The following is a 20424-nucleotide window of genomic DNA, read 5'->3' as shown; positions in this document are numbered from 1 at the left end:
AGGCCATCAGCTTGAACCAAGGATGGGCCTACACCAAACTGCTCTTCAAAAGGGCAAAGACAGGACCCCAGCTGGTGCTGTGGAATTCCTCTCTCTTATCACAAGGAGCCTGTGCTCAAATCTTTCTGCCAGCTCAATAAGATAAATAGCCCCATCCCATCCTTTAGTGTTTCTGCATTTTGATTTCTTCTAGGTGTTCAGTAAGTATCAATGTTCAACATCAGCTGCCAGGATGACTGCTTGTCAGGACAGCAGGCACTGCTAATCAGGGCAGGGAGCACAGCCCTCACTGTGCTTTTCAGATGTCACAGCTCACCTTGGTCCTCTCCAGTGCTTCTGGCACCAGGCTGTGGTGCTGTGGCTACTATAACAGTCATGGGCTTGTCCTACAGCATTTGGGGTTGCTTTGGCATCAGGCCAGTCCTTCTCACCAGAATCCCAAAAGCAAGCACACAGATCAGTTGCTGGGGGAAGAAGGTGATGGATGATTTCACTCCAGTGTTACAAAGGCTCTGCACAGCTCTGCCCTGAGCAGACAACCTGACCCTCTTAGGGAAGTGGAGGTGTAACAACAGCTCTCACCATAAACTGCCAGTGCAGCCATCTTCCATTTATTCAAAGGCAACATTTCAGATCATTATCTGAAATGCCTATTATGGTATCTTATTAGGGTTATTATTATTAGGGTATCTTATTATTAGGTAATAAGGTACCCATTATTAGGGTATCTTATTATTAGGTAATAAGGTACCCATTATTAGGGTATCTTATTGCAGAGATCACAGAGTAAAAAATGATGCCCCAAACCCATAATAAATAAACAATAAGAAACTGCTCTGAAATTTTACAGGGGAAAATCTGAAATTTGGGGGTTTAGTACTTAAAAGTGTGAATTACTTACATGTCCAAGCGATTTCCTTAAGTTTCCTAGTTTGGGGAGGGTAAGGTGACCCACGAGTTTTAATCATTTCAGAAGAGCCACACTCCACCAGATGTGCTGGTGGCACAGTCAGCTCTGCTGCCCTTCCACGGGGAAGCTTCTGTTGTAACTCCCATGTGTACCCAAGCACTTCTCCAAAAAAGGACCCAGATCGTGTCACCAGTGATTAATTTAAACGGGAAGAGCTGGCAGCCAACCCAAATGTGCCGATCTGCACGTATGCATGCTAAATTATGTGCTGGGGCCAAGGATGGTCGGGAATCTCACTTTCCCACGCTCCCAACATTGTCCTTCCTCCCTCTCTCCTACCAGATCCGCTGCCACCACCCTGTGGTCAAAGTGGCATCTCACGGTCTCACCAGGCCAGATTTAAGTTTTGATTTTTGTTTGAAGCCAAAACACCTCCCCAGGCCTGACCAGTGCTCACAGGAACACACACCCAGGGAATGGTGAGAGGATGTGTTACTGCCATCTAGCCAGTAGCAAAGAGAAATCAAAGCCAATTAGAGGAGCAGAACCGGAAACTTCCTGTAGAAGCTCCCTCCATGCCAGGCACACACTCCCCCTTCATCCGACGTTCCCCAAAACACAGCTGGCATTGCAAAGCTTTGCCCCCACCACTGCAGAGCTCCAGGGTTGAGACAAACAGGCTGTGCCACTCCAGAAGAGGGATCCTGGCTGTCCCCACCAGCTTCACACCTTGGCTGTGGACTCCTGTACTTGGGCAATGCTGTTACCATCACAATCACACAACAGCTTGGGGTTTTCTTTGCAGGGTAAAACGGTGGGGAGGGGATCAGTTACCTAAAAGAAAGGAAATACTACAACCCAGGGCACAGAGATGAGATTTCTGGACTGCAAACTCCCAGCTGATATTTGCAGTCACCTCATCCAGTTAACTAAGCTCTTAACAAAGCAGAAAATGATGTCAAATCTTCGATCACGTCTGTAGAAACACTGATTCGATTTCAGCCTGCATTTAGGTTTCTGCCTCTTCCAGTTTTGTTTTTTCACATTAACCTCAGTTAAAGCTGTAGAAATAATTCCATTCCTGTACACCAGTGCTTTTATTTACCCAAGACTGACCGTATTCCTCCAAAATTAGGCCACGCACAATAACTGCAAAAAATGTGCCATGTGGGTTGACCAGATGATCACAACAGTCTGCAGTCTTAATTATTTCCATGCAGGTGAGAAGAGAAAACCAGAAGCAGTTTTTCTCACCAAAGGAAACAGCTCAGCCCTTTGAAAAGCAGCCTTAAGGCTTTCTGCTATGGGGAACAGCCTGTAGAGAACCACCACCATAACCTCACACTTCAGTCATTAACATACAGACACTGAGGCCTGAGCCTTTCGATCATCCTTTAAAAACAAGTTTTAGCCACCTCAAATCTTACTGCTCTGGGGACAAAAAAGAAAAATAACATGAACATTATAGCTCAAAGATAAATCCAAGCCCACCTAAAGCTCAAAACCCAAGTTCCTTGTCTCCCATAAGAAGGGTTGATAAGCAAAGATAACTGACCAGCATCTGACTGACTGCATGGAAAGACTGAGCACAAAGGATTCTGGAAATCTGAGACTCTGCACACTAGAAAAGATGACACTCAAAAGAGTCCCTTGAAAATTGCTATAAGACATTAGGAATCTATCTTGTAGCTGGATTCTTCCCAAATCTATGGCTGAGCTCCTGCCATGCCATGGCTGCCTGCTTTTTCTGTTAGCACATCACCACAAATATCATGTCAGCATCAAGGAGCACTCAGGTGTTCATTAAGGAAGGAATTGGCTTTAAGTCATGATTCAGCAAGCCATGAATGCCATGTTTTGGTATCTAACCCTAATCTTTTTCATATTTCAGCTTTCTTTTTCATAAATAATAAAACCTCAGCAATTCAATTTTGCTGACTGCTATGCATCTCTCTGTTTTGCTCTTCCACCAGAAAAAAGCATTTGATGATATCCTCACCAACAAAGCACCCGAGCTACTGAAAGATTTGGATACTTTCTTAGGGGAAAAGAAGTGGCTGGTAGGGAATTCTGTAAGTATAATTTTTGTTTCTCCCATTCCCATCAGATTGCCAGAAAATTGAAGTAATGGACTATTGCTGAATTTCTGGGTTTCACGTCAGGCCATGAAGGAACTCTCCCCACACTTTGAGCCCTTTATTCTTACCAATACACAACTGGTCACTCAACTGCAAAGTAAAAATTGTTTTCTACAATATTAGAAACGTGAGGCAAACTAGGACTAGGATCTGCATTTACTAAAGCAGAAAATGCATCTTCATAAGTATGCTGACACAAAACATTTTAAATGCCTTTGCAGTTGTGAACACAAATTTGTGAGTACACAGAGCCCTGTTTATCATCGCTGACTTATTTATAAGGCAATACAAAAAAACCTCTATATAAACATTGCACCTTTTTTACCCCAAACTCTTTTCTGCAGCACAGTTTCAGCAGGAAAGACTAATATTGTAACACAACTAATATTTGTAGCTAGGACTTGATTCGAACCAATATTTACTGAAGTCAAGCCTTGCATTGCAACCTAACTACTAGCCCTGTAATAATGGGCTTTAAAAAAACCCCAACCCCAAAATGAAAACTTAAAACAGATAAATTCAGTTTTTTGAGAATATTAGTAGTCCTGGCTTTTGAGATTACCAACTAAAATTTACTGCTTTCTGTCCCATTTCCACTAGGTAACGTGGGCTGATTTCTACTGGGATGTGTGCAGTACAACACTTCTGTCCTGTAAGCCTGACCTGGCAGACAAATACCCCAGGCTTTTGGCTCTCAGGGAGAGAGTGCAAGCACTGCCAGCTATTGCAGCCTGGATCCAGAAAAGGCCAAAGAGTGTAATGTAGATCTGCTGCTCAGAGAAACAAATGCTTGTTTAGTTTTCAATATGATAAACATCCTAAGTTATTAACTTCTAAATCATTTAAATTAACTTCAGATGGTTGTGCTGTATCAAATCAAAATCTACCAGTTGTATCCACTTGCAAGAGAATCTAAAATACTGATTTAGTAGAGTAATAAATATTGATTCACAGAAGTGTGGTTGCAATCACATTCTCCCTCTACTAACACAGTGCTTCATCAAACCAAATCATGTTCTGTGCTCTCTTCAAAGGGAAAAAATATTAATACACCTTCATGGAGAGGTGCAATCTTAGCAACATTTTGCCTACTGCAGTCTTCCAATCTGGAGGAAATCAAGTTAAAAGGAGAGGGCAAATGTGTGGAACACTAAGCAAAAAAAATAAAACAAAGAGAAGACCCACTTAGTCAGTAAAATTCAGGGGCCTAAAAAAAGTGCATGAGAAGCTTGAGGCTTATGCTGTGCCGCTGAAAAAAACCAAATAAAAACCTCCAAAACAAGCCAAAAAGCAGTTGCATAGCCAAACTGGTGCCCACACCAGCAGCAGTTCTCCATAAACACACCAGCTGCAAAAACATTTAACAGCTCAGTATCTATGCTGATAAGTAGGAGAGACAAACTGGGGGTCAGTGGTGGCAGCCAGGTTTAGAACAAATGAAGGGTTTGCTCTTCCAGGACTGGAGAAAAGGCAGGTGGAAATCTTGACAATGTGGACTGCTGTGGATGAAAGTGGTTTACACAAACTCAAGGGGAGACAAGTGCTTGTGAGAGGTCTCCATTGTGTGGTGTAAGCAGAGAAACCACAACAAACTTGGGCAACACTCCATACTGGAAATGGCCACTGTTGGGAAAGTATTTCCCTTCACATTTACTTTACCCTCCCACCTCAAGTATTATTTCACTGTATCACGAATGATGCCAAACAACCCCTCACAGAGACAACTCAGGTATTGTCAAAACAGAAAGAAACAACCTTTACTCATTCCTATCTTCACCTGCTTTGCAACTCCTTGCATGCTTTGCTCTGGCTCTTCATACACTTTTCCTTCTTTAGCTCCCAAAACTCCTCTCTTCTTCAGCAACTGACTTCAGAGAGTGGCTTTGTGTTCTTTTCCCTCTGTACATCTTTCCCAATCAGAAAAACAGAACCATAGAATAGTTGAAGTGACCTCTGGAGGTTATCTGGTCCAAGCCCCTGCTCACACAGGGCCACCTAGAGCCAGCTGCCCAGGACTGCATCCAGCTAGTTCCTGGCTATCTCCAAGGATGGTGGCCCTGCAATCTCCTGAGACCCCCAGCTACAAACAGTACAAACAGTTACATGGAGGAAAGGCAGAAACGCACGAGTTCCACAGCACCTAGAGACAGATACTGACCCCAGGGGTAACCACTGCTCCTCCAAAGCTCAAAACAAAAATCCCAGACACATCCAGAACACCACACAACCCACCCTGAAGGGCAGGCATCTTGTTTCAATCCACACTTGAACTAAGCAAGTGAGAACGTGCAGGTACAACTGGATAAGATTTGGGTTAGCATCATGCTCAACAGAAACACACAACCTAATTATCTGTAGCATTAAACACCAGTGCTTCTCTGTTAAATCCCACTATTTAGCTCAGTAGAACCAGTGAAAATAAAGAAGCATGGAAAACTGATTCTTACCCATATCCCTTCTCAAACAATAGACTACATCTTCACCTTGTTTCAGTTGTACATTTTGGAACAGACAGCACAGCCACAGAGTATTTCTAGGAAAAGCCAAGCAGTTTAGTCCACACTTGGAAAACAAGTTTTGGAAAAGCTTTAATTTCCCACCATTTTGAATTTGCAGAAATCATGTACAGTTGACCACAATACCCACAGACCTGACCAAACCATTTGGCAGGAGTTCTGTTTTTACAATCAATATCCTCACACCACTGTAATTAGAGTATAATGACACACTGGTAATTAACTACTGCTGGACAAAGCCAGGTCAGTTCAATTGGAACATTCCAGCTGGTTTGAGAGCTAATTGATTTTTAACATGCACATTATCATCCCCTCACCTGCCCCAAACCACCGCAACCACAAAAACATTTTGTCAATCTATGGAATTTTATTGGAACAAGTTGATACAAAACCAGTACGGTACATCAAATGAACCAAAACAAGCAGGAACAGACTCGAGCATTGTCAAATAAGGCACATATAAAAAAATCTACACGCGGAATCCAGTGAAACAGACAGTTTATATATATATATATATATATTTGGAGGTAGAAATAATTACAAAAATACTGACAAATCTTAAGCAGTAGCAGATTTGTTAAAACAATTACTACTTCGGTCCCCATTTTCAAAATTGATCTGTAAAACCTTTATTTAGCATCTGAGGTTGGCACATTTGGGCCATTTATGCTTTTAAGCATCAAAAGAATGCTATTGGTGTTAAAAATTTTCAATACCATGAGCAATAAAACAAAGAAACTACAAAAAGTTACAAAGGTTCATAAAACTCCTGGTCAACAGTAATGTAAGAGAGTCCTTGGGGTATCTCATCACATTTCTTCCTTGAATTTCACAACATATTTACATTTTAGAGACCCAATGAAGCTTTTAATAGTGTGGCTATATCTGCTGGAATGGTTCCTTCTTCTCCTGAGGAATAAAGAGAAGCATTAGTACAGCTTAAAATATTTTGCATAAACAGATAAAAGCCTACATCTCCAAAACAGTAAAAAAATCCTCTACTTGTAGGACACAGTCACTGATTTCTGGGTCAGACTCAGAGGGCATCTCCTGTCAAATCAAAAACAGCCAGCAAAAATACATCTTTCTAGTTCAACATAAAAAACCCCAAACAAAAAAAGGCTTGTCTGCATGAAGAACATTCTTTTTTGCAGAATAATATATTGCAGCTTTAATTTACTTAAGTGGTCATCATTGTGTACAAGACACCCACCTGATTCTGCTGCAGTCATATCTTGTTCTAACTTCAATTTCTGTTGGCTGATTTTGAGCATGGTTTCTTCAATAGTCCCCTTACTGATGAGCTTTATGACTTGCACTTCTCTGAAAAACGACAAAAAAATCCATTTGCCTAGTTTGGATTAATGCAAAAGAGAAGGATGCTATGCCTTGGCTCAGCTGGCTGGGGTTTAAAGCAAGGATGGGGAAATGAATGAGAGGGCAATATAAAGAGCTTCTAGATTTTTCTCTGGAATTACTGTGCTCTGTACTGCCAGAAAACACATTTTCTCCTGCACTCCCAGCTACTGCAAATATCAGAACAGTCACAAAAATATCCATTAATATAAACAAGTCCAATTCCCCCTAATTCCCTTTTACTGTTGAATACAGTTGAAATTACACACATTCTAAGGTTTCACTCTCTAGGGTAGGGTGACACTTAAAAGCTTAGAAGTCTCCTGAAGAGAACAAACAGCTTGGCCAGGCAGTCCCAAAGACTTCAGATCTACCCTGGAATAGTTCTCAGAACCAGAAATTTAAGAATTATGCACAGTTCAAGAGTTATAGTGAACTAGGGAAAGGAGGAAAGCATAAATAAAGGTTTGTTCTGCCAGCAACATGGACTAAGACAATTACAGCTCCTAGCTCCCACACAACCCACAGCTGCTCTACACAAGTCTTTGCTTAGAACTTTTAATCAGAAATCTTGTCCTTTTAGCCTCCTTTGAAAGCCCTCCTCCAAGGGAAACCAAGCACTGTAATTTGAAAAAGTCTTACCGTGTCTGCCCCACTCTGTGGCACCGGTCTTCTGCCTGCTTATCGTTGTAAGGGTTGCAGTCAATGTCATGAAGGATAACAACATTGGCCGAGGTCAGATTAATGCCCAAGCCCCCAGCTTTGGTGGACAGAAGGAACACAAATATACCCATGTCTGTATTGAACTCATCTATCAGATGTATCCTGCAGAACACAAGACACCATGCATCAGGCCTTGGAAAATGCTCCACACTGGCTCCAGAGCTGAACACAGAAGTTGGGATGGTCTTTTCGAAGAGAGGACAGTGGCACTGCACAGCAGCTCCAAAGTACAGATGTTATGCAGCAGGAAAAAGGGTACCAACAGTCCTCTGCAGTGACCAGAGAAATATAGAGTGACAGATGGATAGCAAAGAGTGAAAACAGGGTTAGAAAAAGATTTTTGATGATCACAGAACACAAAGAGTCAATTGGAGGACAATGCAAGACTGAAACAAATGAAACTAATGGGGAGGCAGGGAATGAATTTCGCTTCATGACAATCTCCTGTACTACCTGCACATGCAAGGGCAGAAACAGGTATCAGCTCGACATGGGAAGTTATACCACAGCAAGAATGACAGTTTTTTTTGAAATGAAGGAAAAAGCATAAAAAAAAAAATCTTCAAAAATTCTTTTTTTGAAAAAGAAAGAAAACCAGTTCAGCTCAAACAAGAAAAGCATTGAAACATTTTCAGCTGCAAGGACAGACAGAATGGTTTGTCCTAGAGAAACAAAGGAGTGTATCTGCCTATTGTAAAAGAGATACACTCTACTTCCAAGGAATAGCTACAGGAGTTATGACAAGCTGACACACAAATCAAATACAACAGGAACTGCTGAAGACACATATTTTTCATTTCCATGGCTAAGACTGTTAACCCCACCACCTAAATGTCATCTTTCAGCCTCACCCTTACTAAGGTGATCTGAAATTCAACATCAAACACCTTCTGTGGTCAGCGTCCAGTGAGCACAGACTCCTGTACACTTGAAAACAAAGGTAAGGGTCCCAAAGTCACCTCCCCCTCTCCAACACATTCACTTCTCTCATTTTTGGCAAGAGTCACATACCTCTCTGAAATTTGTGTTTTTCCATCCAGCCTAATGTATCTATGTTGCCAGTGTTTTAGAAAAACTTCCAAAATGTCCAGCATCATAGTGAACTGGCTGAACAACACAACTCTGTCACCCTGAAAAGGACAAAGCAAAGCAAAAATCTTGAAATGTGTCAACTATGAAGCATAAGAATTCTTTATTGATGCAAATGCATGATTTTACTGTCACAGAAGCCCTGTTTTCCAAAATAAAAGACTAAGCTGAATATCATCAAGTCAGGATTGACTTTCAGTGCAGATTCCATATCCAGTAGTTCTGCTGCATTAATTCACTGTCTGCTATTGCAGTAATATTTTGATTACTTTGTACTTAGGTTGCTCAAACAAATCACATATCAAATGCATAAATGACAGATCACTTAATCCATAAACATCCAAATACATTCATTCAAAACTTAAATTTAAATATTTCATGTAATACACAGAATAGCCCTATTATGTCTGAAATAGTCAGATCCACAGCACCCCCCTGCTCAAATTCAGGATACTCTGAAGCAATATGGGCACATAGTTATTTGCAAAATAAACCTGTTTGAATCTCAGGGCAGGACTTCAAGCAGGGACCTCCTCCTACCTTTCCACATAACACTCACATAATTATTCTAATGTAATACAGTTATTCAATTGCCAAGAGAAGGTCCAAATCCATGAGGTGTGAAAATTATGCAAGACCCCATATATTAATAGAGTAGTTAACTTGGGATGAATACTCTGAAACCTGGTAAACTGGGAAAATTTATTTCAGCTGTCTCTAAAGTGATGTGCATACACAGGGCTGCACATTAAAAGCTGTAAGTGCTGCTTCTCAATTCTGCACATGCACTAAGTTACATTGTAAAACTCCACAGCAAAGCAACTGGGTTGCATAGAGAAGTGGCAGATATTAATTTAACCAGTTACTTAGACTTTAGACAGGAAAAAGCTTCAGCCATCTGTAATACCTTCTCTTTAAGGTCAGAGAGAATGCGTTCCAATGCTCTAAACTTTCCAGAATCCAGGATCTGATCCACGTCTAACATGAAGTCATTGATGTGAGAATATTGCTTACAAAGCACATGCAGCTCAAAATCTGTCATTACTGTCATATCTTCAAAGATAAGGTCAGGGTTAGCATCACAATGTGTTGGTTCCTATTAGCAAAAACAAAGGGAAATAATGCAATACACAATCTCACCAGAGAACTAAAAACAAAACCACCACACAGTAACATCCATAATCTCTGCAAGAAAAAAGTAGCACACCTAGACATGGACAAACGCTAGAGCTTGGCTCATGCAAGCAATGAAAGAGGAACTCTCAACTTCAGCTTTATAGGAGAGGAAAATCACTTCACAGTTTAGCTCTCACAAGCACTTATACTGCCAAAAACTTAAGAAGGATATGCTAAACCTTCATAACAACTACCTACTTCCCAAGCCCTATGACCTTTTACCCCTTTATCAGACCTCTTCCCCTGAAGACACATTCCCTAAAAGGGAGGTCCAATCCTTGGATAGATGGTAGAAGACATGGAAAGCCCAGCCCAAGAGGTAGGGTAGGTAGAGGGATGTCATGCCTGAAAGAAAAAAAAGCCACATCTGGACAGTATGATGGTACGGGAGTAAAAAGGGATAAAAATCCTTCAATGGGTCACTTCTTGCTTCCCCAAGCTTGTCTGGCTTCACTTTAAAACAAAGCTGAAGAAAATTCAAAGCCAGCTGCAACCTTTTTAGAACACCTGCTGCATGGTGAGATTTTTTTTTTTATATTTTAGACATTAGCAACAATTTTCCCAAGCTCCTCAGCCATTAACCCCATACAAATTAAAAAAAAAATCCTTAACAGATCAAACTTAGGCCTTCCCTATTTTACTTCTGTACTACTCAGTTCTTGCTACTCAGAAAGCTACTAAACTCAAGTGCCCACCTAAAATTTTTTCCATAAACACTTCAGGTTTAAATCTGGGATGGAGGGAAGAGGTGCTACGGCAGAGTTTATGAAAAGGAGATGACTGCAGACTCACAACTGTTCTCTCCATTCTGATGATGCAAAAATCAGTGTTAAATACCTACAGAGCTTGATGAGAGCACTGAATAGATGCAGAGAAATAAAAAGCAGCAACAATGAATTAAGTATGGCAAAGACACACTTTTGACCAGAAGCCTGACAACAAAACACACAAAGAAACAAGTGTGCACTAGAAATTCTGAGCAATGAAGGATTGCTTCTGAATCTCATCCCCTTACCTTGAGCATGAGGGTGGACATTGTCCTGAGCTTTTCATTTGTGTAGTACTGACGATGCAAAAGTGGGTGATTGGCCATTTTTCTAAGTTGCATCATTGCATTTCCCATATCGGAGTTTTTCTCTGTAAACAAAGAAGGCATCTTTGAACTACTATTGAAAAGAACCATCTGAAACACTTTTATTTCTCAGCAGAGCTTTGTTTTCAAGAATTCAATTTGCAAATTCACCTATTACCTGAACTTCAAACAAATTCATAGAAGGGATATAGACAGTTCATGAGCATCAGACATTTCTACAAAGCCAAGACTGTAGTCATGTTCAACATTTGTCTCAGCTTGACCAAATCCACCAAAAGGAAACGAGGTCCTTACATACCATTACTGTTAATGGTTTTCTTGAGCTTGTTTAAAAGAGCCAAGTAGAGTTGTTCCTGTTTATCAGACATGGCACACAGTTCAATGAGATCTTTTTTGGGAGGTAGTTGTTTAAGGACCTGACAAAACAAAATGATACCAGATACAACCTGCATTGTTGTGAACCATCAGTAATTCTGCACTGTCTTGTAGCTGTTATGATACTCTGGTAGTTCTCCTCATCCCAGCTCCTTTCACTGCTTGCAACTTCATTAACTCAGGCAGCAATTCAACCCCTGTCTTGACCTAGATTATACATGAACCTCCCCATCAAGTAACATGGTCTGCACGCTCCAGAACTGCATGAAATAATATTTATTATACGCAATACTTGGGATCTACTCCCCTGCTAATCAGCATTACCCCCTTCAGACCACTGAAGTCTGCAAGTGCCCATTAACATTTTCTAAGATCATTAAGTAATTTCATCTCATATTATGGTGTTGGGTCTCAGATGATCAGGCTTTTTGATAACTCAAACCCATCATTCTAAAGATAAAATGTTACCTCATCTTTTACTCTTCTCAAGATGAATGGCTTTATTATCTGCTTTGCATGTGCAATTCTCTCCTTCTCATATATGCTTTGTTCTTCAGCACTCTTCTAAGGAAAACATTGAAAGAATTCAATTGCAGAGTGAAATTTTCAGCTGTAACACCACCATCTTAACTTCTCTAACTTGATGAAAACCCCAGCCAAAACAGACATACTTGACCTGACCATTAATACTCCAAGATATCTGGTTGCAGGATATTTTAATTTAAAAGGTTTACTCAATTATTTCATTTTCTAGATTTTCATAATCACATTACCTTTTCCAATAAGATACCAATAAAACAGAAGTTACGCAGCAATAGCAGTCTTCTAGCAAAAAGAAGTTATTTTCAAGAAGAGAATTCATGGTACTCACTGTTTTTGAAGAGAACATTCTTCGAATTTCACTTGTGCTACTGCTGAACATATGGGGCATGACAAAATTCAGGAGGGACATCAATTCCAACAGATTATTTTGAACTGGAGTCCCTGTTAGCAGCAAGCGATTCTTGGCCTGTTTGTCCAAAGTGCAAAGAGCAAGGAGAAACATTTGTCAAACGGGCTAGAAAATAGTATTGGCAAAAAAAACACAGCTATGGAGAAGAGAGAAAATGAACTTGGTTCAAATGTTAACTATTTAAACTTATAATATATTTGGAATAATTAACATGGAATAATTTCCTTGTTAAGTCAACAAAACTGTTCACAGATCTGTGGGGAACTGTGTACCAATTTAAGACAATTAAAAAAGCATTCCTGCATCTATAGGCTTCTTCTTGATTGTTCTGTTTGTGCTTTGTTTTGGTTATTGTTGTTGGGTTTCTTTTGTTGTCTGGGGTATTTTTTCTTCCTCCTGATGACTGTGCTAATTGCTGCTCCCATATCAAGTTCTCTAATGTCATACACTACTTAAGCATGAGTTTTGAATTGCAAGTACAAGCAAGTTTTATTGCTTAAAGATTAGCTTTTTAAAAAGGTTATTGATGAAAACATGATCTTGAAAAATAAGTAGCAGTAGTCCTATCAGAACAGGTCCTTAAGTACTACAAGGTTTCAGCACAAGTAATCAGAACAGCATCTTTAAAATCTTCACTACTATGGGATGTAACGGGGAATTTGCTTAATACTGAAACTCAAGCACTACCATCATTCTAATGGTACAGGAAATTTATTACATTTCTTTGGGAGCTTATGTCCCAGAAGAGATCACAGTGCAGGATCTACTCCTTAGACCACACCAACACTTAAATCCACTTGCATACTATAGTTCCTCTAAAGTTAGGTGTATTTGAACATTACAGTTAATATTCCATTTTCCACCTGCTTGTAACTACCAAACAGAAATGCCAGGAGCTGTCCCCTCTAACCCAGCCATAACCAAACCTCTTACATTAATTGTCATGAGGTGCTGGTAGCGGATGGAGCTCATGTTCTTGAGCATATGACCTTCATCAAAAATTGCATAGTTAAGCTTCAGCCTGCGGAACAGTCCTCGATCATCTGAGCTGCTGATTGCAGAGTTGTATCTGTCAGAGACAAATATCACTTGCACTTAGTCTCTCTCTGAAAATGAATGCACTGTTATCACAATCAAATTAAATTCTCTAATATTGATAAGAGTTATGGAGAAAGTACATGAGGGGCAGTAGAACTGCCTGGAAGTAACCAACCACCACACAGTTTATTACTGGCAAATTATTTTAGTTTACTTGATGAGCCAATGCTCTCAATAACACTTCCTAAAATCTGCTGAAATCTATTACAATGTAATATCATCTATAATATACATGCTGACAGATACATATCTGAAGCACCTATGACACAGTATCACTTAGATAATCATAAAAGCCTAGTTAACCATTATGTGAAACCCAACTCCTAAAATTGTCTGGTTTCCTGCACCACTAGAGGTCAGCAGGCCCTCACTAAAGCTCCCTGTTTGTGGTGTTTTAACAGTACTTACGTAGTCACAATCACATTGAAATCAACGACTTTATTGTGAATGTCCAACCTGAGATGTTTCCTATCTTCTTGAGAGCCTAAAGAAGGCCAAATCATAAAATAAGTACAATTACATATATTTATATACATGTAACAAAGACACTGCAGAGAAATCACTCATCAATAAATATGTGTACTTCAACAACTGTCTTAAAACAACACTGTCATGAGCAATTGATCTTTTCTTACACTGGCCATGCATTACTGGATTCACTTCTTAACTAGATTCCTCACCATAGTAAAAGAGGACATTCAGTTCAGGACACCACAGATGAACTTCTCTTATCCAGTTATCTGTAAGACAACATTAAAACAAAACCCAAGTCATTTATAATTTATTATGTCTTGCTGTTTCACACCTCAGCATCAACCCAAACATCTGATTTTAATGCAAATCCCTTTAAATTCTCCTGAAGGTTAAGAGACATTCTGCCTTAAAACTGGCAAACTGCTAAGTAAGAAACTGAATCTGCTAAGTAAGAAGCTGAATCAACCCCAACTGGGCTTTAGTAACTCAACCAGCTTGCACTTTAAACTCCTGCAGGAACAGGCCCTGCACGGTCTGTAACCACTGTGTGAAATAAATACAATGTGTAACTTTGCAGCTTGGTTTCTTCCCTAGACAGTTAAATCCCCAGAAAGCAAATCACTTAATCTGTCAGTACTTGCCTGCAGAAGTATGTCACCAGGAGAGACAGTGCCTCTGGGAGCAGGCAGAGGCCCGACATCCCTGCTGTGCAGCTCCAGGTGTGCAGCAGCACAGCAGCCACAGGCAACACTGCTCTGCCCAAGGGGAAGCTGCTTGACAGCCAACACAAGTGCTGACCCCAAACCACAGCAGAAAGGGGATTCTGCTAAATGCCACTTGGGAAGGGGAGGGACCCAGCTCAGGGGTCAGAAGACACCTCTGGAATAGTGTCAGGAAAACTGCCAGGAGACTGCACTGCCCAGGCATTTCCAACCTGCCTCTACAATTGGGACTCAGACTGACTTCACAAAAGCACCTTGGTTCATGTACTACGTACACCTCAGGTTTTAAGTAATATATGCATTATTAAGAGCTGTTTTTAAAAGCGGGTTCCAGTGGAGTTTGAAAGCACATTAAAAATGAGGATTTCAAACTTAAGCTGTACAATTGGAGACTTTCCTGATGCGTCAAGAGAAATTTTTGAAGCCCAAGTAAGTATTTTATGTTAAAAGCAGCATTTACTTTCTAAATACAACTTGTTACTTCCCTCATCATTCAAAAAATCCAAATTTTACTCCATCAAGAACCTTTTCTGCTCAACCTCATCCACTTTGCTAACATTTAATTCCACCACACTCTCTCCAATTTCAACTGAGGCCATAAAACCATCAGAACACACAAGTAAAAGACAGCTTCATCATTTCAGGACTTGCATCTGCTTTGACAGATGCTGTGCAGTAAAAACCAAAAAAAAACAGTGAATATTTAAAATGTCATGAAACCTAACCCTAAGCACAGCCTGAAGACTAGCAAGTTCAGCCAATATTCAATAAGTAAAAAGAGTACTTTGCTACACAAGTTCAGATTGTAACAAGCAGCTTCATTTTTTTTGAAGCAGACAGGTTGTCTAAAAAAAGTTCCATGCTAAGTCTAATTAATTCAGAACAAGCATGCCTGCAGTATGGTCTGCATTCCAACTCAAATGACTTAAGGAGCTGAGTACCATCATAAGAAAATCAAATTTTCTTTCATTAAATTATCTTTGCTTTACAATATGTCTATGATTGGTTTGGTTCTTTTTCCCCTAACAAAACTATTTTTGAAGGTTGTAACTTACCTAACGTTGAAGCTGGCACAACTATCAAATGGGGACCTTTATTGCCCTCTTGGTAAAGATAAGCCAGAAATGCAATAGCTTGAATTGTTTTTCCTAAGCCCTAAGAGAAAACAAAATTTAAACAAAATTTACAATCTGCGTGACATAAAATTGTTTTGAACTCATACAACAATTGCAGTGTAGTGATGGCCCAGTAAAGATGAGAAGTCTGATTAGAAAATTTGTTCTGACTAACCAATTCTACAGAAGACAATTCCTTCTTAAGCACAACCTCAGTCAAACTTCATTATCATTTCAGCTCAATATTTGAACAAAGATTCATCTTTTCAATTAATAAAGTCTTTCATTTTATTTCAAGTACATCCCTCAAATTACCTCCAAAAACTTACCTTCCTGAGCCAATGGTGCAGAAAAATGACTACTTGAAAACTAAATGTTTATTTCCATTTGAGCCACTTGTACAACTGGCTATTCCAGCTACTTCTGAAGTGGAATTTTATATGGGAATCAGATTAAAGAATCAGATTACATTTCCACCAACACTCATTTTTCCTATTTCCTGCATCATGAATTAAAAAATTTTGTGTATTTACCACAAAACCCCCATATTTTTACTAATATGAAACATAGAGAAGTTGAGAAACACTGCCTAAATAACAGCAAGGCAAAGCAGTGCTTTCATTCACGGTTCATCAGAAGAGAAACAACAGCCAGGATTAAAAACAACAGACCACAAGTTCAGCAGCTGCATCAGTAAGTTTTTTCCTTTGTACAACTACAGGTGGTGTCAGCATTTCACAAAACCTCAAACCCATAGCTTGTGTCTCTTCGTTCAATGTTGATGAGGAGTGTCATGACAAGAGGCGGTGGAAATGCTGCTTCTGGAGAAGCAGAGAAGGTTTCTACCCACTTGGTTTTTCCTGTATTGTTATCTGCCTGTTTTGAAACTGGTGAAGAAATGGAGAAAAAGGGGGCGGTCACTCCACTAAATGCTGTAGAATTAATTATATTTTTGGCCAAGGAGCTGTTAAACTCAATGGTTTGAAAATAAGCTGTTGTGGTAGAAAACTGGTTCCATTGCACCAGAAGACACTATGTCATTTGCAAGTGTCCATCAATCCTAGGCTACCTTTCATTTCCAAATGGAAAGGAGTTCAGCAGCTTCTAAGATCTTGGAGAACTGTTTGCAATTTAGGACTAATAATCTCCTGGAGGTTTCTAGGCAGGGATTTAAAAAGTCTTTTTTGCAAAATTTTAACAATTCTTAAATAAGCAGTTCCACACTTACCATTTCATCAGCCAAGATGCCATTCAATCTGTGCTTATACAGCAGTGCTAACCAGTTCAAACCAATCTTCTGATATGGCTTCAGTTTCAAACTGTTAAAAACAAGCAAGCTTAGTACCACCTTTTATTTGTTTCTGCTTGAAACACAACTTTACACTTATGGTAATCACAGACTGGCAGACTTAACACTGCCTTTATTTTAATGCACTCCTGACCTCTTTGTGTAGTGAAAACGACCAACTTTCTTAATCAGTCACCTGTACACAACTGAGTTGCTTATCTCCATTTTCACAGACCTTAAATGATCAAAGTGAGTGACACAAGAAATACTTCTCTTCTACAATCAGTGATACACAACCAGCTAAAAGCAGTTACAGAACTACTAGTTTCTAAAGTACACAATTAATTAAGTGGCATTTTGCAGCTGCATCCCTAATTTTGCTCTGTTGTACAATTACTGTTTGTGTCAGCACCAAAGAGAAACCCAAACACACTCAACAGCAAGTCACCCAGATCAGCACTTTTTCCAAAGAAGAAGCATCACTGACATCCTTCCTCCTAAGACTTCCTGCTTCCTCCCAGGCTTTATTTTCACACAGCTGAGAATCTATAACAGCATCCGACTGGAATTCAAGCTGCTACTTTAGCCTTTCCCACTACACCCTTACATTTCCTACCCCTTAGAGTAATACCCTCCACCATATCCATATCCATTTCCATTCCTCCTAATATCCATTTGGAGATCCTTACTGATTTACCTCTCGGAAAGAAATCCTTCCCCACAACACATCCCAGCTGCCACTCTGACTGGATACAGAGTTACAGATTACTTCTTCGTACACCTGCACTTTCTGACCATTGTCTTTCATTCCGCTGATAAACCTGCCCAGTTTGCTCAGATTTGTTCCAACTAAGCATTTTTGAAATCCAATCCTATTTGAAATCTGTCCCCCATTACAGACACAGGTTTGCTTGGGTTCTTATTTGAAATAAGTTGACAACTCATGATTCCATTGCTTAAGGCTAGCTGTTACATTCACCAGAAACTGGAGGAAATAAAACACTGTTACAATTTTTAATGCTCTTATCCTGCCCTCCAGCTTTCCTGATACACTTGAAAAATGTGTTAGATTCTCTCACTGAGAGCTACTAAGTATCAAAAACCTGCAACTCTACTTTTAGAGACTACAGTTCTGAAAATCCCAGTCTTCAAGTACACCTTATTGTCCAACACCCTTCTAAAGGATAAAAATGAGAGATACCTGCGATTCAGAATGGAGGGTTGCTCTATGTTCCATCCACATTCTCCATCTCTAGTAATCCTGGTTACCTGTTTTGTCAGCTTATTGGAAATGTCTTCACATTTATTCATGAGCTTCAGAACCACATCCCTCTCCTTCAGCAGTATCTTGCAGTTCCACACTATATCCTCTGACAAACCAGCAGTCTTGGTCATTTTTGTGAACTGCAAAATAATAATAATTAAAAATCTATGAACACTGGTAATAGCAATTGCACTGAAAAGCCACAGCTGCTGCAGGCAGTAATTCAAGTAGTAGACAGCAACAGCATCCCCATCTTCTCTCAGAATTCCAAATACTCCTTACATTTGGCCTGCTGCAAACTGTGTGAATCCATACTGAAGGTCATCACTGAAGCTCCTCACATTATGAAACTTGAAATCTTAAGTGATAAAAATTCCCTGAAGAATTACTGACATAAAATACAAATGCTTTAAACTCAAAATCCTCAACAGGAGGCAACACAGTGCAAAGGCCAGGCACACTAACAGAACAAAAAAAAAAAGCACTAATTCTCATTAAGATGCTAATTCAAACAGACCCTATTAGACACTAAAGGTAGAAGATGGAAGCATAATGTAGGCATCAAGGCAAACAAATGGATCTATAATGAAGGTTGTTACATTTGGTTACCAGTCTGTCTGGGGCTCAGCATTACTTGGTTCCAGTTCTAACTCTACCACAAAGGTAGTCAAAGGGACTTAGGCATTGTGCCAGGTTTTTTGTGGTCACCAAGCAGTGCCAGTACAAAGAAGCCTTACTTCCACCACTTGCTTCCTCAAGTCCACACTATAAACACAGTGTATTTCCTTCCTCTACATTTCAGATCTTCATCACAGTATGAATATTTTACGTGTCAGAGACAAGCAGCCTCAACTTGTATCAAAGCAGGCCCCTCAGGCCCATCGATTTCTCCTAAATTCCATGTAGAGCCACCAGCAGAAAGTGTAAAACCTACCACTAAAAATATTTCTGCAGTAACTGGGGTCATATTTGTAATTATGGTATTTTCTCAAGTAGTTATGCATATTTCACTGTAAAGAGCAGGCTTTTTTTTGTTTAATAATGGATTTAAAGAACTGAAGAATACAAGATGCTTTGGATTCAGCATTCTTGTATTAAAACAGAAGTAGTTTTCACACAGATTTTTCTGAATTTTAGACCAGGCATCTGTTAAAATTTAGCACAAGACTCCATATGTACATATCCTCCAAGAATTCCTTCCATCAAAAAGGAGTCATATGATCCAGCTATTATGTGTTAAGTAACTCACCAATATTGTCAGATTGCTGAGTAAAAGCAAGTTTTGTTAAGGTGAAGACTATGACCAGATTGAAAACAGAATTTAAAAAACAGCTTTCATTATAAACATATTTAAAAATAACCAGAGTGAGGCAATTACAGTCCGGGGGTATGTTTTTGCTTGTGCTTTTTTTAATTTTAAACAAACTCCAGAAAGTTTACCAACACTCCTAGGTTAGACCAGGCTAAGGTACACATTTCAATACCTGTAAAGAAATTTTCTAAATAGACACCTCTATTTAGAAATAAAAGAGAACAAAGTTTTTAATAGGTGCCTACAAAATTTCGACATTTGTTTTGATGACTAAAGCTTTGGTTGGCATGAATGGAAATCCTGTAATCCATAAATAAAGGTGTGGAGAATTGAGCCATCTGTTATTAACAGAAATTGTATTGTTTCATGTCAGCACATTAACATCCACGTCCAAGTTGCAACAAGAAATACTTTAGCCACTGGTTTGCATGTGAAACACAGGGTGTTACCCTGCTCAAAACTCAAAGCAGATCCACAGGTGGCCTTTGCTTTCTAGAGGTTCTGACACCCTCCCAAGTTCAGCTTTTCTCAAATGAGGCCCAAAAATGTGAGGCCATCATGGAAACTGAACCCATGAGCTTTCCCAGCACACCTGGAATTGCCACACCAGCACACTCTGCCTGAGCTTACTCCACCTGCAAGATAATGAAGGCTTTCCTTTAATGCCTTAAGGGGGAAAGTCAGCCTCAATCAACAAACACCACTTCCACTGTAAGCAGTTTTCCATTGCCAATCTGATGCATTTGCTACTTCCCTTCAGCTGGCTTTGGTGCAGTGTGGTTCCGGAGCTTGGTTTTTGGGGCAGTTTGTACATGTGCAGCCA

The 20424-nt window shown here is 39.8% G+C and overlaps 2 protein-coding genes across 5 annotated transcripts in view; one reads left to right on the top strand and one right to left on the bottom strand.

Moving 5' to 3' along the window:
* The window catches only part of HPGDS (hematopoietic prostaglandin D synthase), a 29639-nt gene extending 25635 nt beyond the window's left edge, over positions 1-4004 (top strand). For all 3 annotated transcript variants that reach the window (XM_036382328.1, XM_036382329.1, XM_036382330.1), the window contains exons 5-6: positions 2884-2982; positions 3649-4004. In XM_036382328.1, coding sequence (XP_036238221.1) covers positions 2884-2982; positions 3649-3813 — 264 coding nt within the window. In that variant the 3' untranslated portion in view covers positions 3814-4004. The remainder of the gene's footprint in view (positions 1-2883; positions 2983-3648) is intronic.
* Positions 4005-5619: 1615 nt separating this feature from the next.
* SMARCAD1 (SWI/SNF-related, matrix-associated actin-dependent regulator of chromatin, subfamily a, containing DEAD/H box 1) overlaps positions 5620-20424 on the bottom strand; it is a 40482-nt gene continuing 25677 nt past the window's right edge. Inside the window, exons 10-24 of one of the 2 annotated variants that reach the window (XM_036382575.2) lie at positions 18227-18429; positions 16966-17056; positions 15678-15777; positions 14107-14166; positions 13835-13910; positions 13262-13397; positions 12248-12385; positions 11845-11940; positions 11300-11417; positions 10924-11045; positions 9640-9828; positions 8655-8773; positions 7563-7745; positions 6778-6887; positions 5620-6473 (exon numbers count right to left, since the gene is read on the bottom strand). In XM_036382575.2, the coding sequence (XP_036238468.1) occupies positions 6412-6473; positions 6778-6887; positions 7563-7745; positions 8655-8773; positions 9640-9828; positions 10924-11045; positions 11300-11417; positions 11845-11940; positions 12248-12385; positions 13262-13397; positions 13835-13910; positions 14107-14166; positions 15678-15777; positions 16966-17056; positions 18227-18429 (1803 nt within the window). In that variant the 3' untranslated portion in view covers positions 5620-6411. The remainder of the gene's footprint in view (positions 6474-6777; positions 6888-7562; positions 7746-8654; positions 8774-9639; positions 9829-10923; positions 11046-11299; positions 11418-11844; positions 11941-12247; positions 12386-13261; positions 13398-13834; positions 13911-14106; positions 14167-15677; positions 15778-16965; positions 17057-18226; positions 18430-20424) is intronic. The other variant, XM_036382576.2, reaches the window with a different exon arrangement.

Source organism: Molothrus ater, chromosome 4, assembly GCF_012460135.2.
Source record: "Molothrus ater isolate BHLD 08-10-18 breed brown headed cowbird chromosome 4, BPBGC_Mater_1.1, whole genome shotgun sequence".
Lineage (NCBI taxonomy): Eukaryota > Metazoa > Chordata > Aves > Passeriformes > Icteridae > Molothrus > Molothrus ater.
Note: the sequence above shows the minus strand (reverse complement) of the source record. Positions and strands in the feature narration are given on the sequence as shown.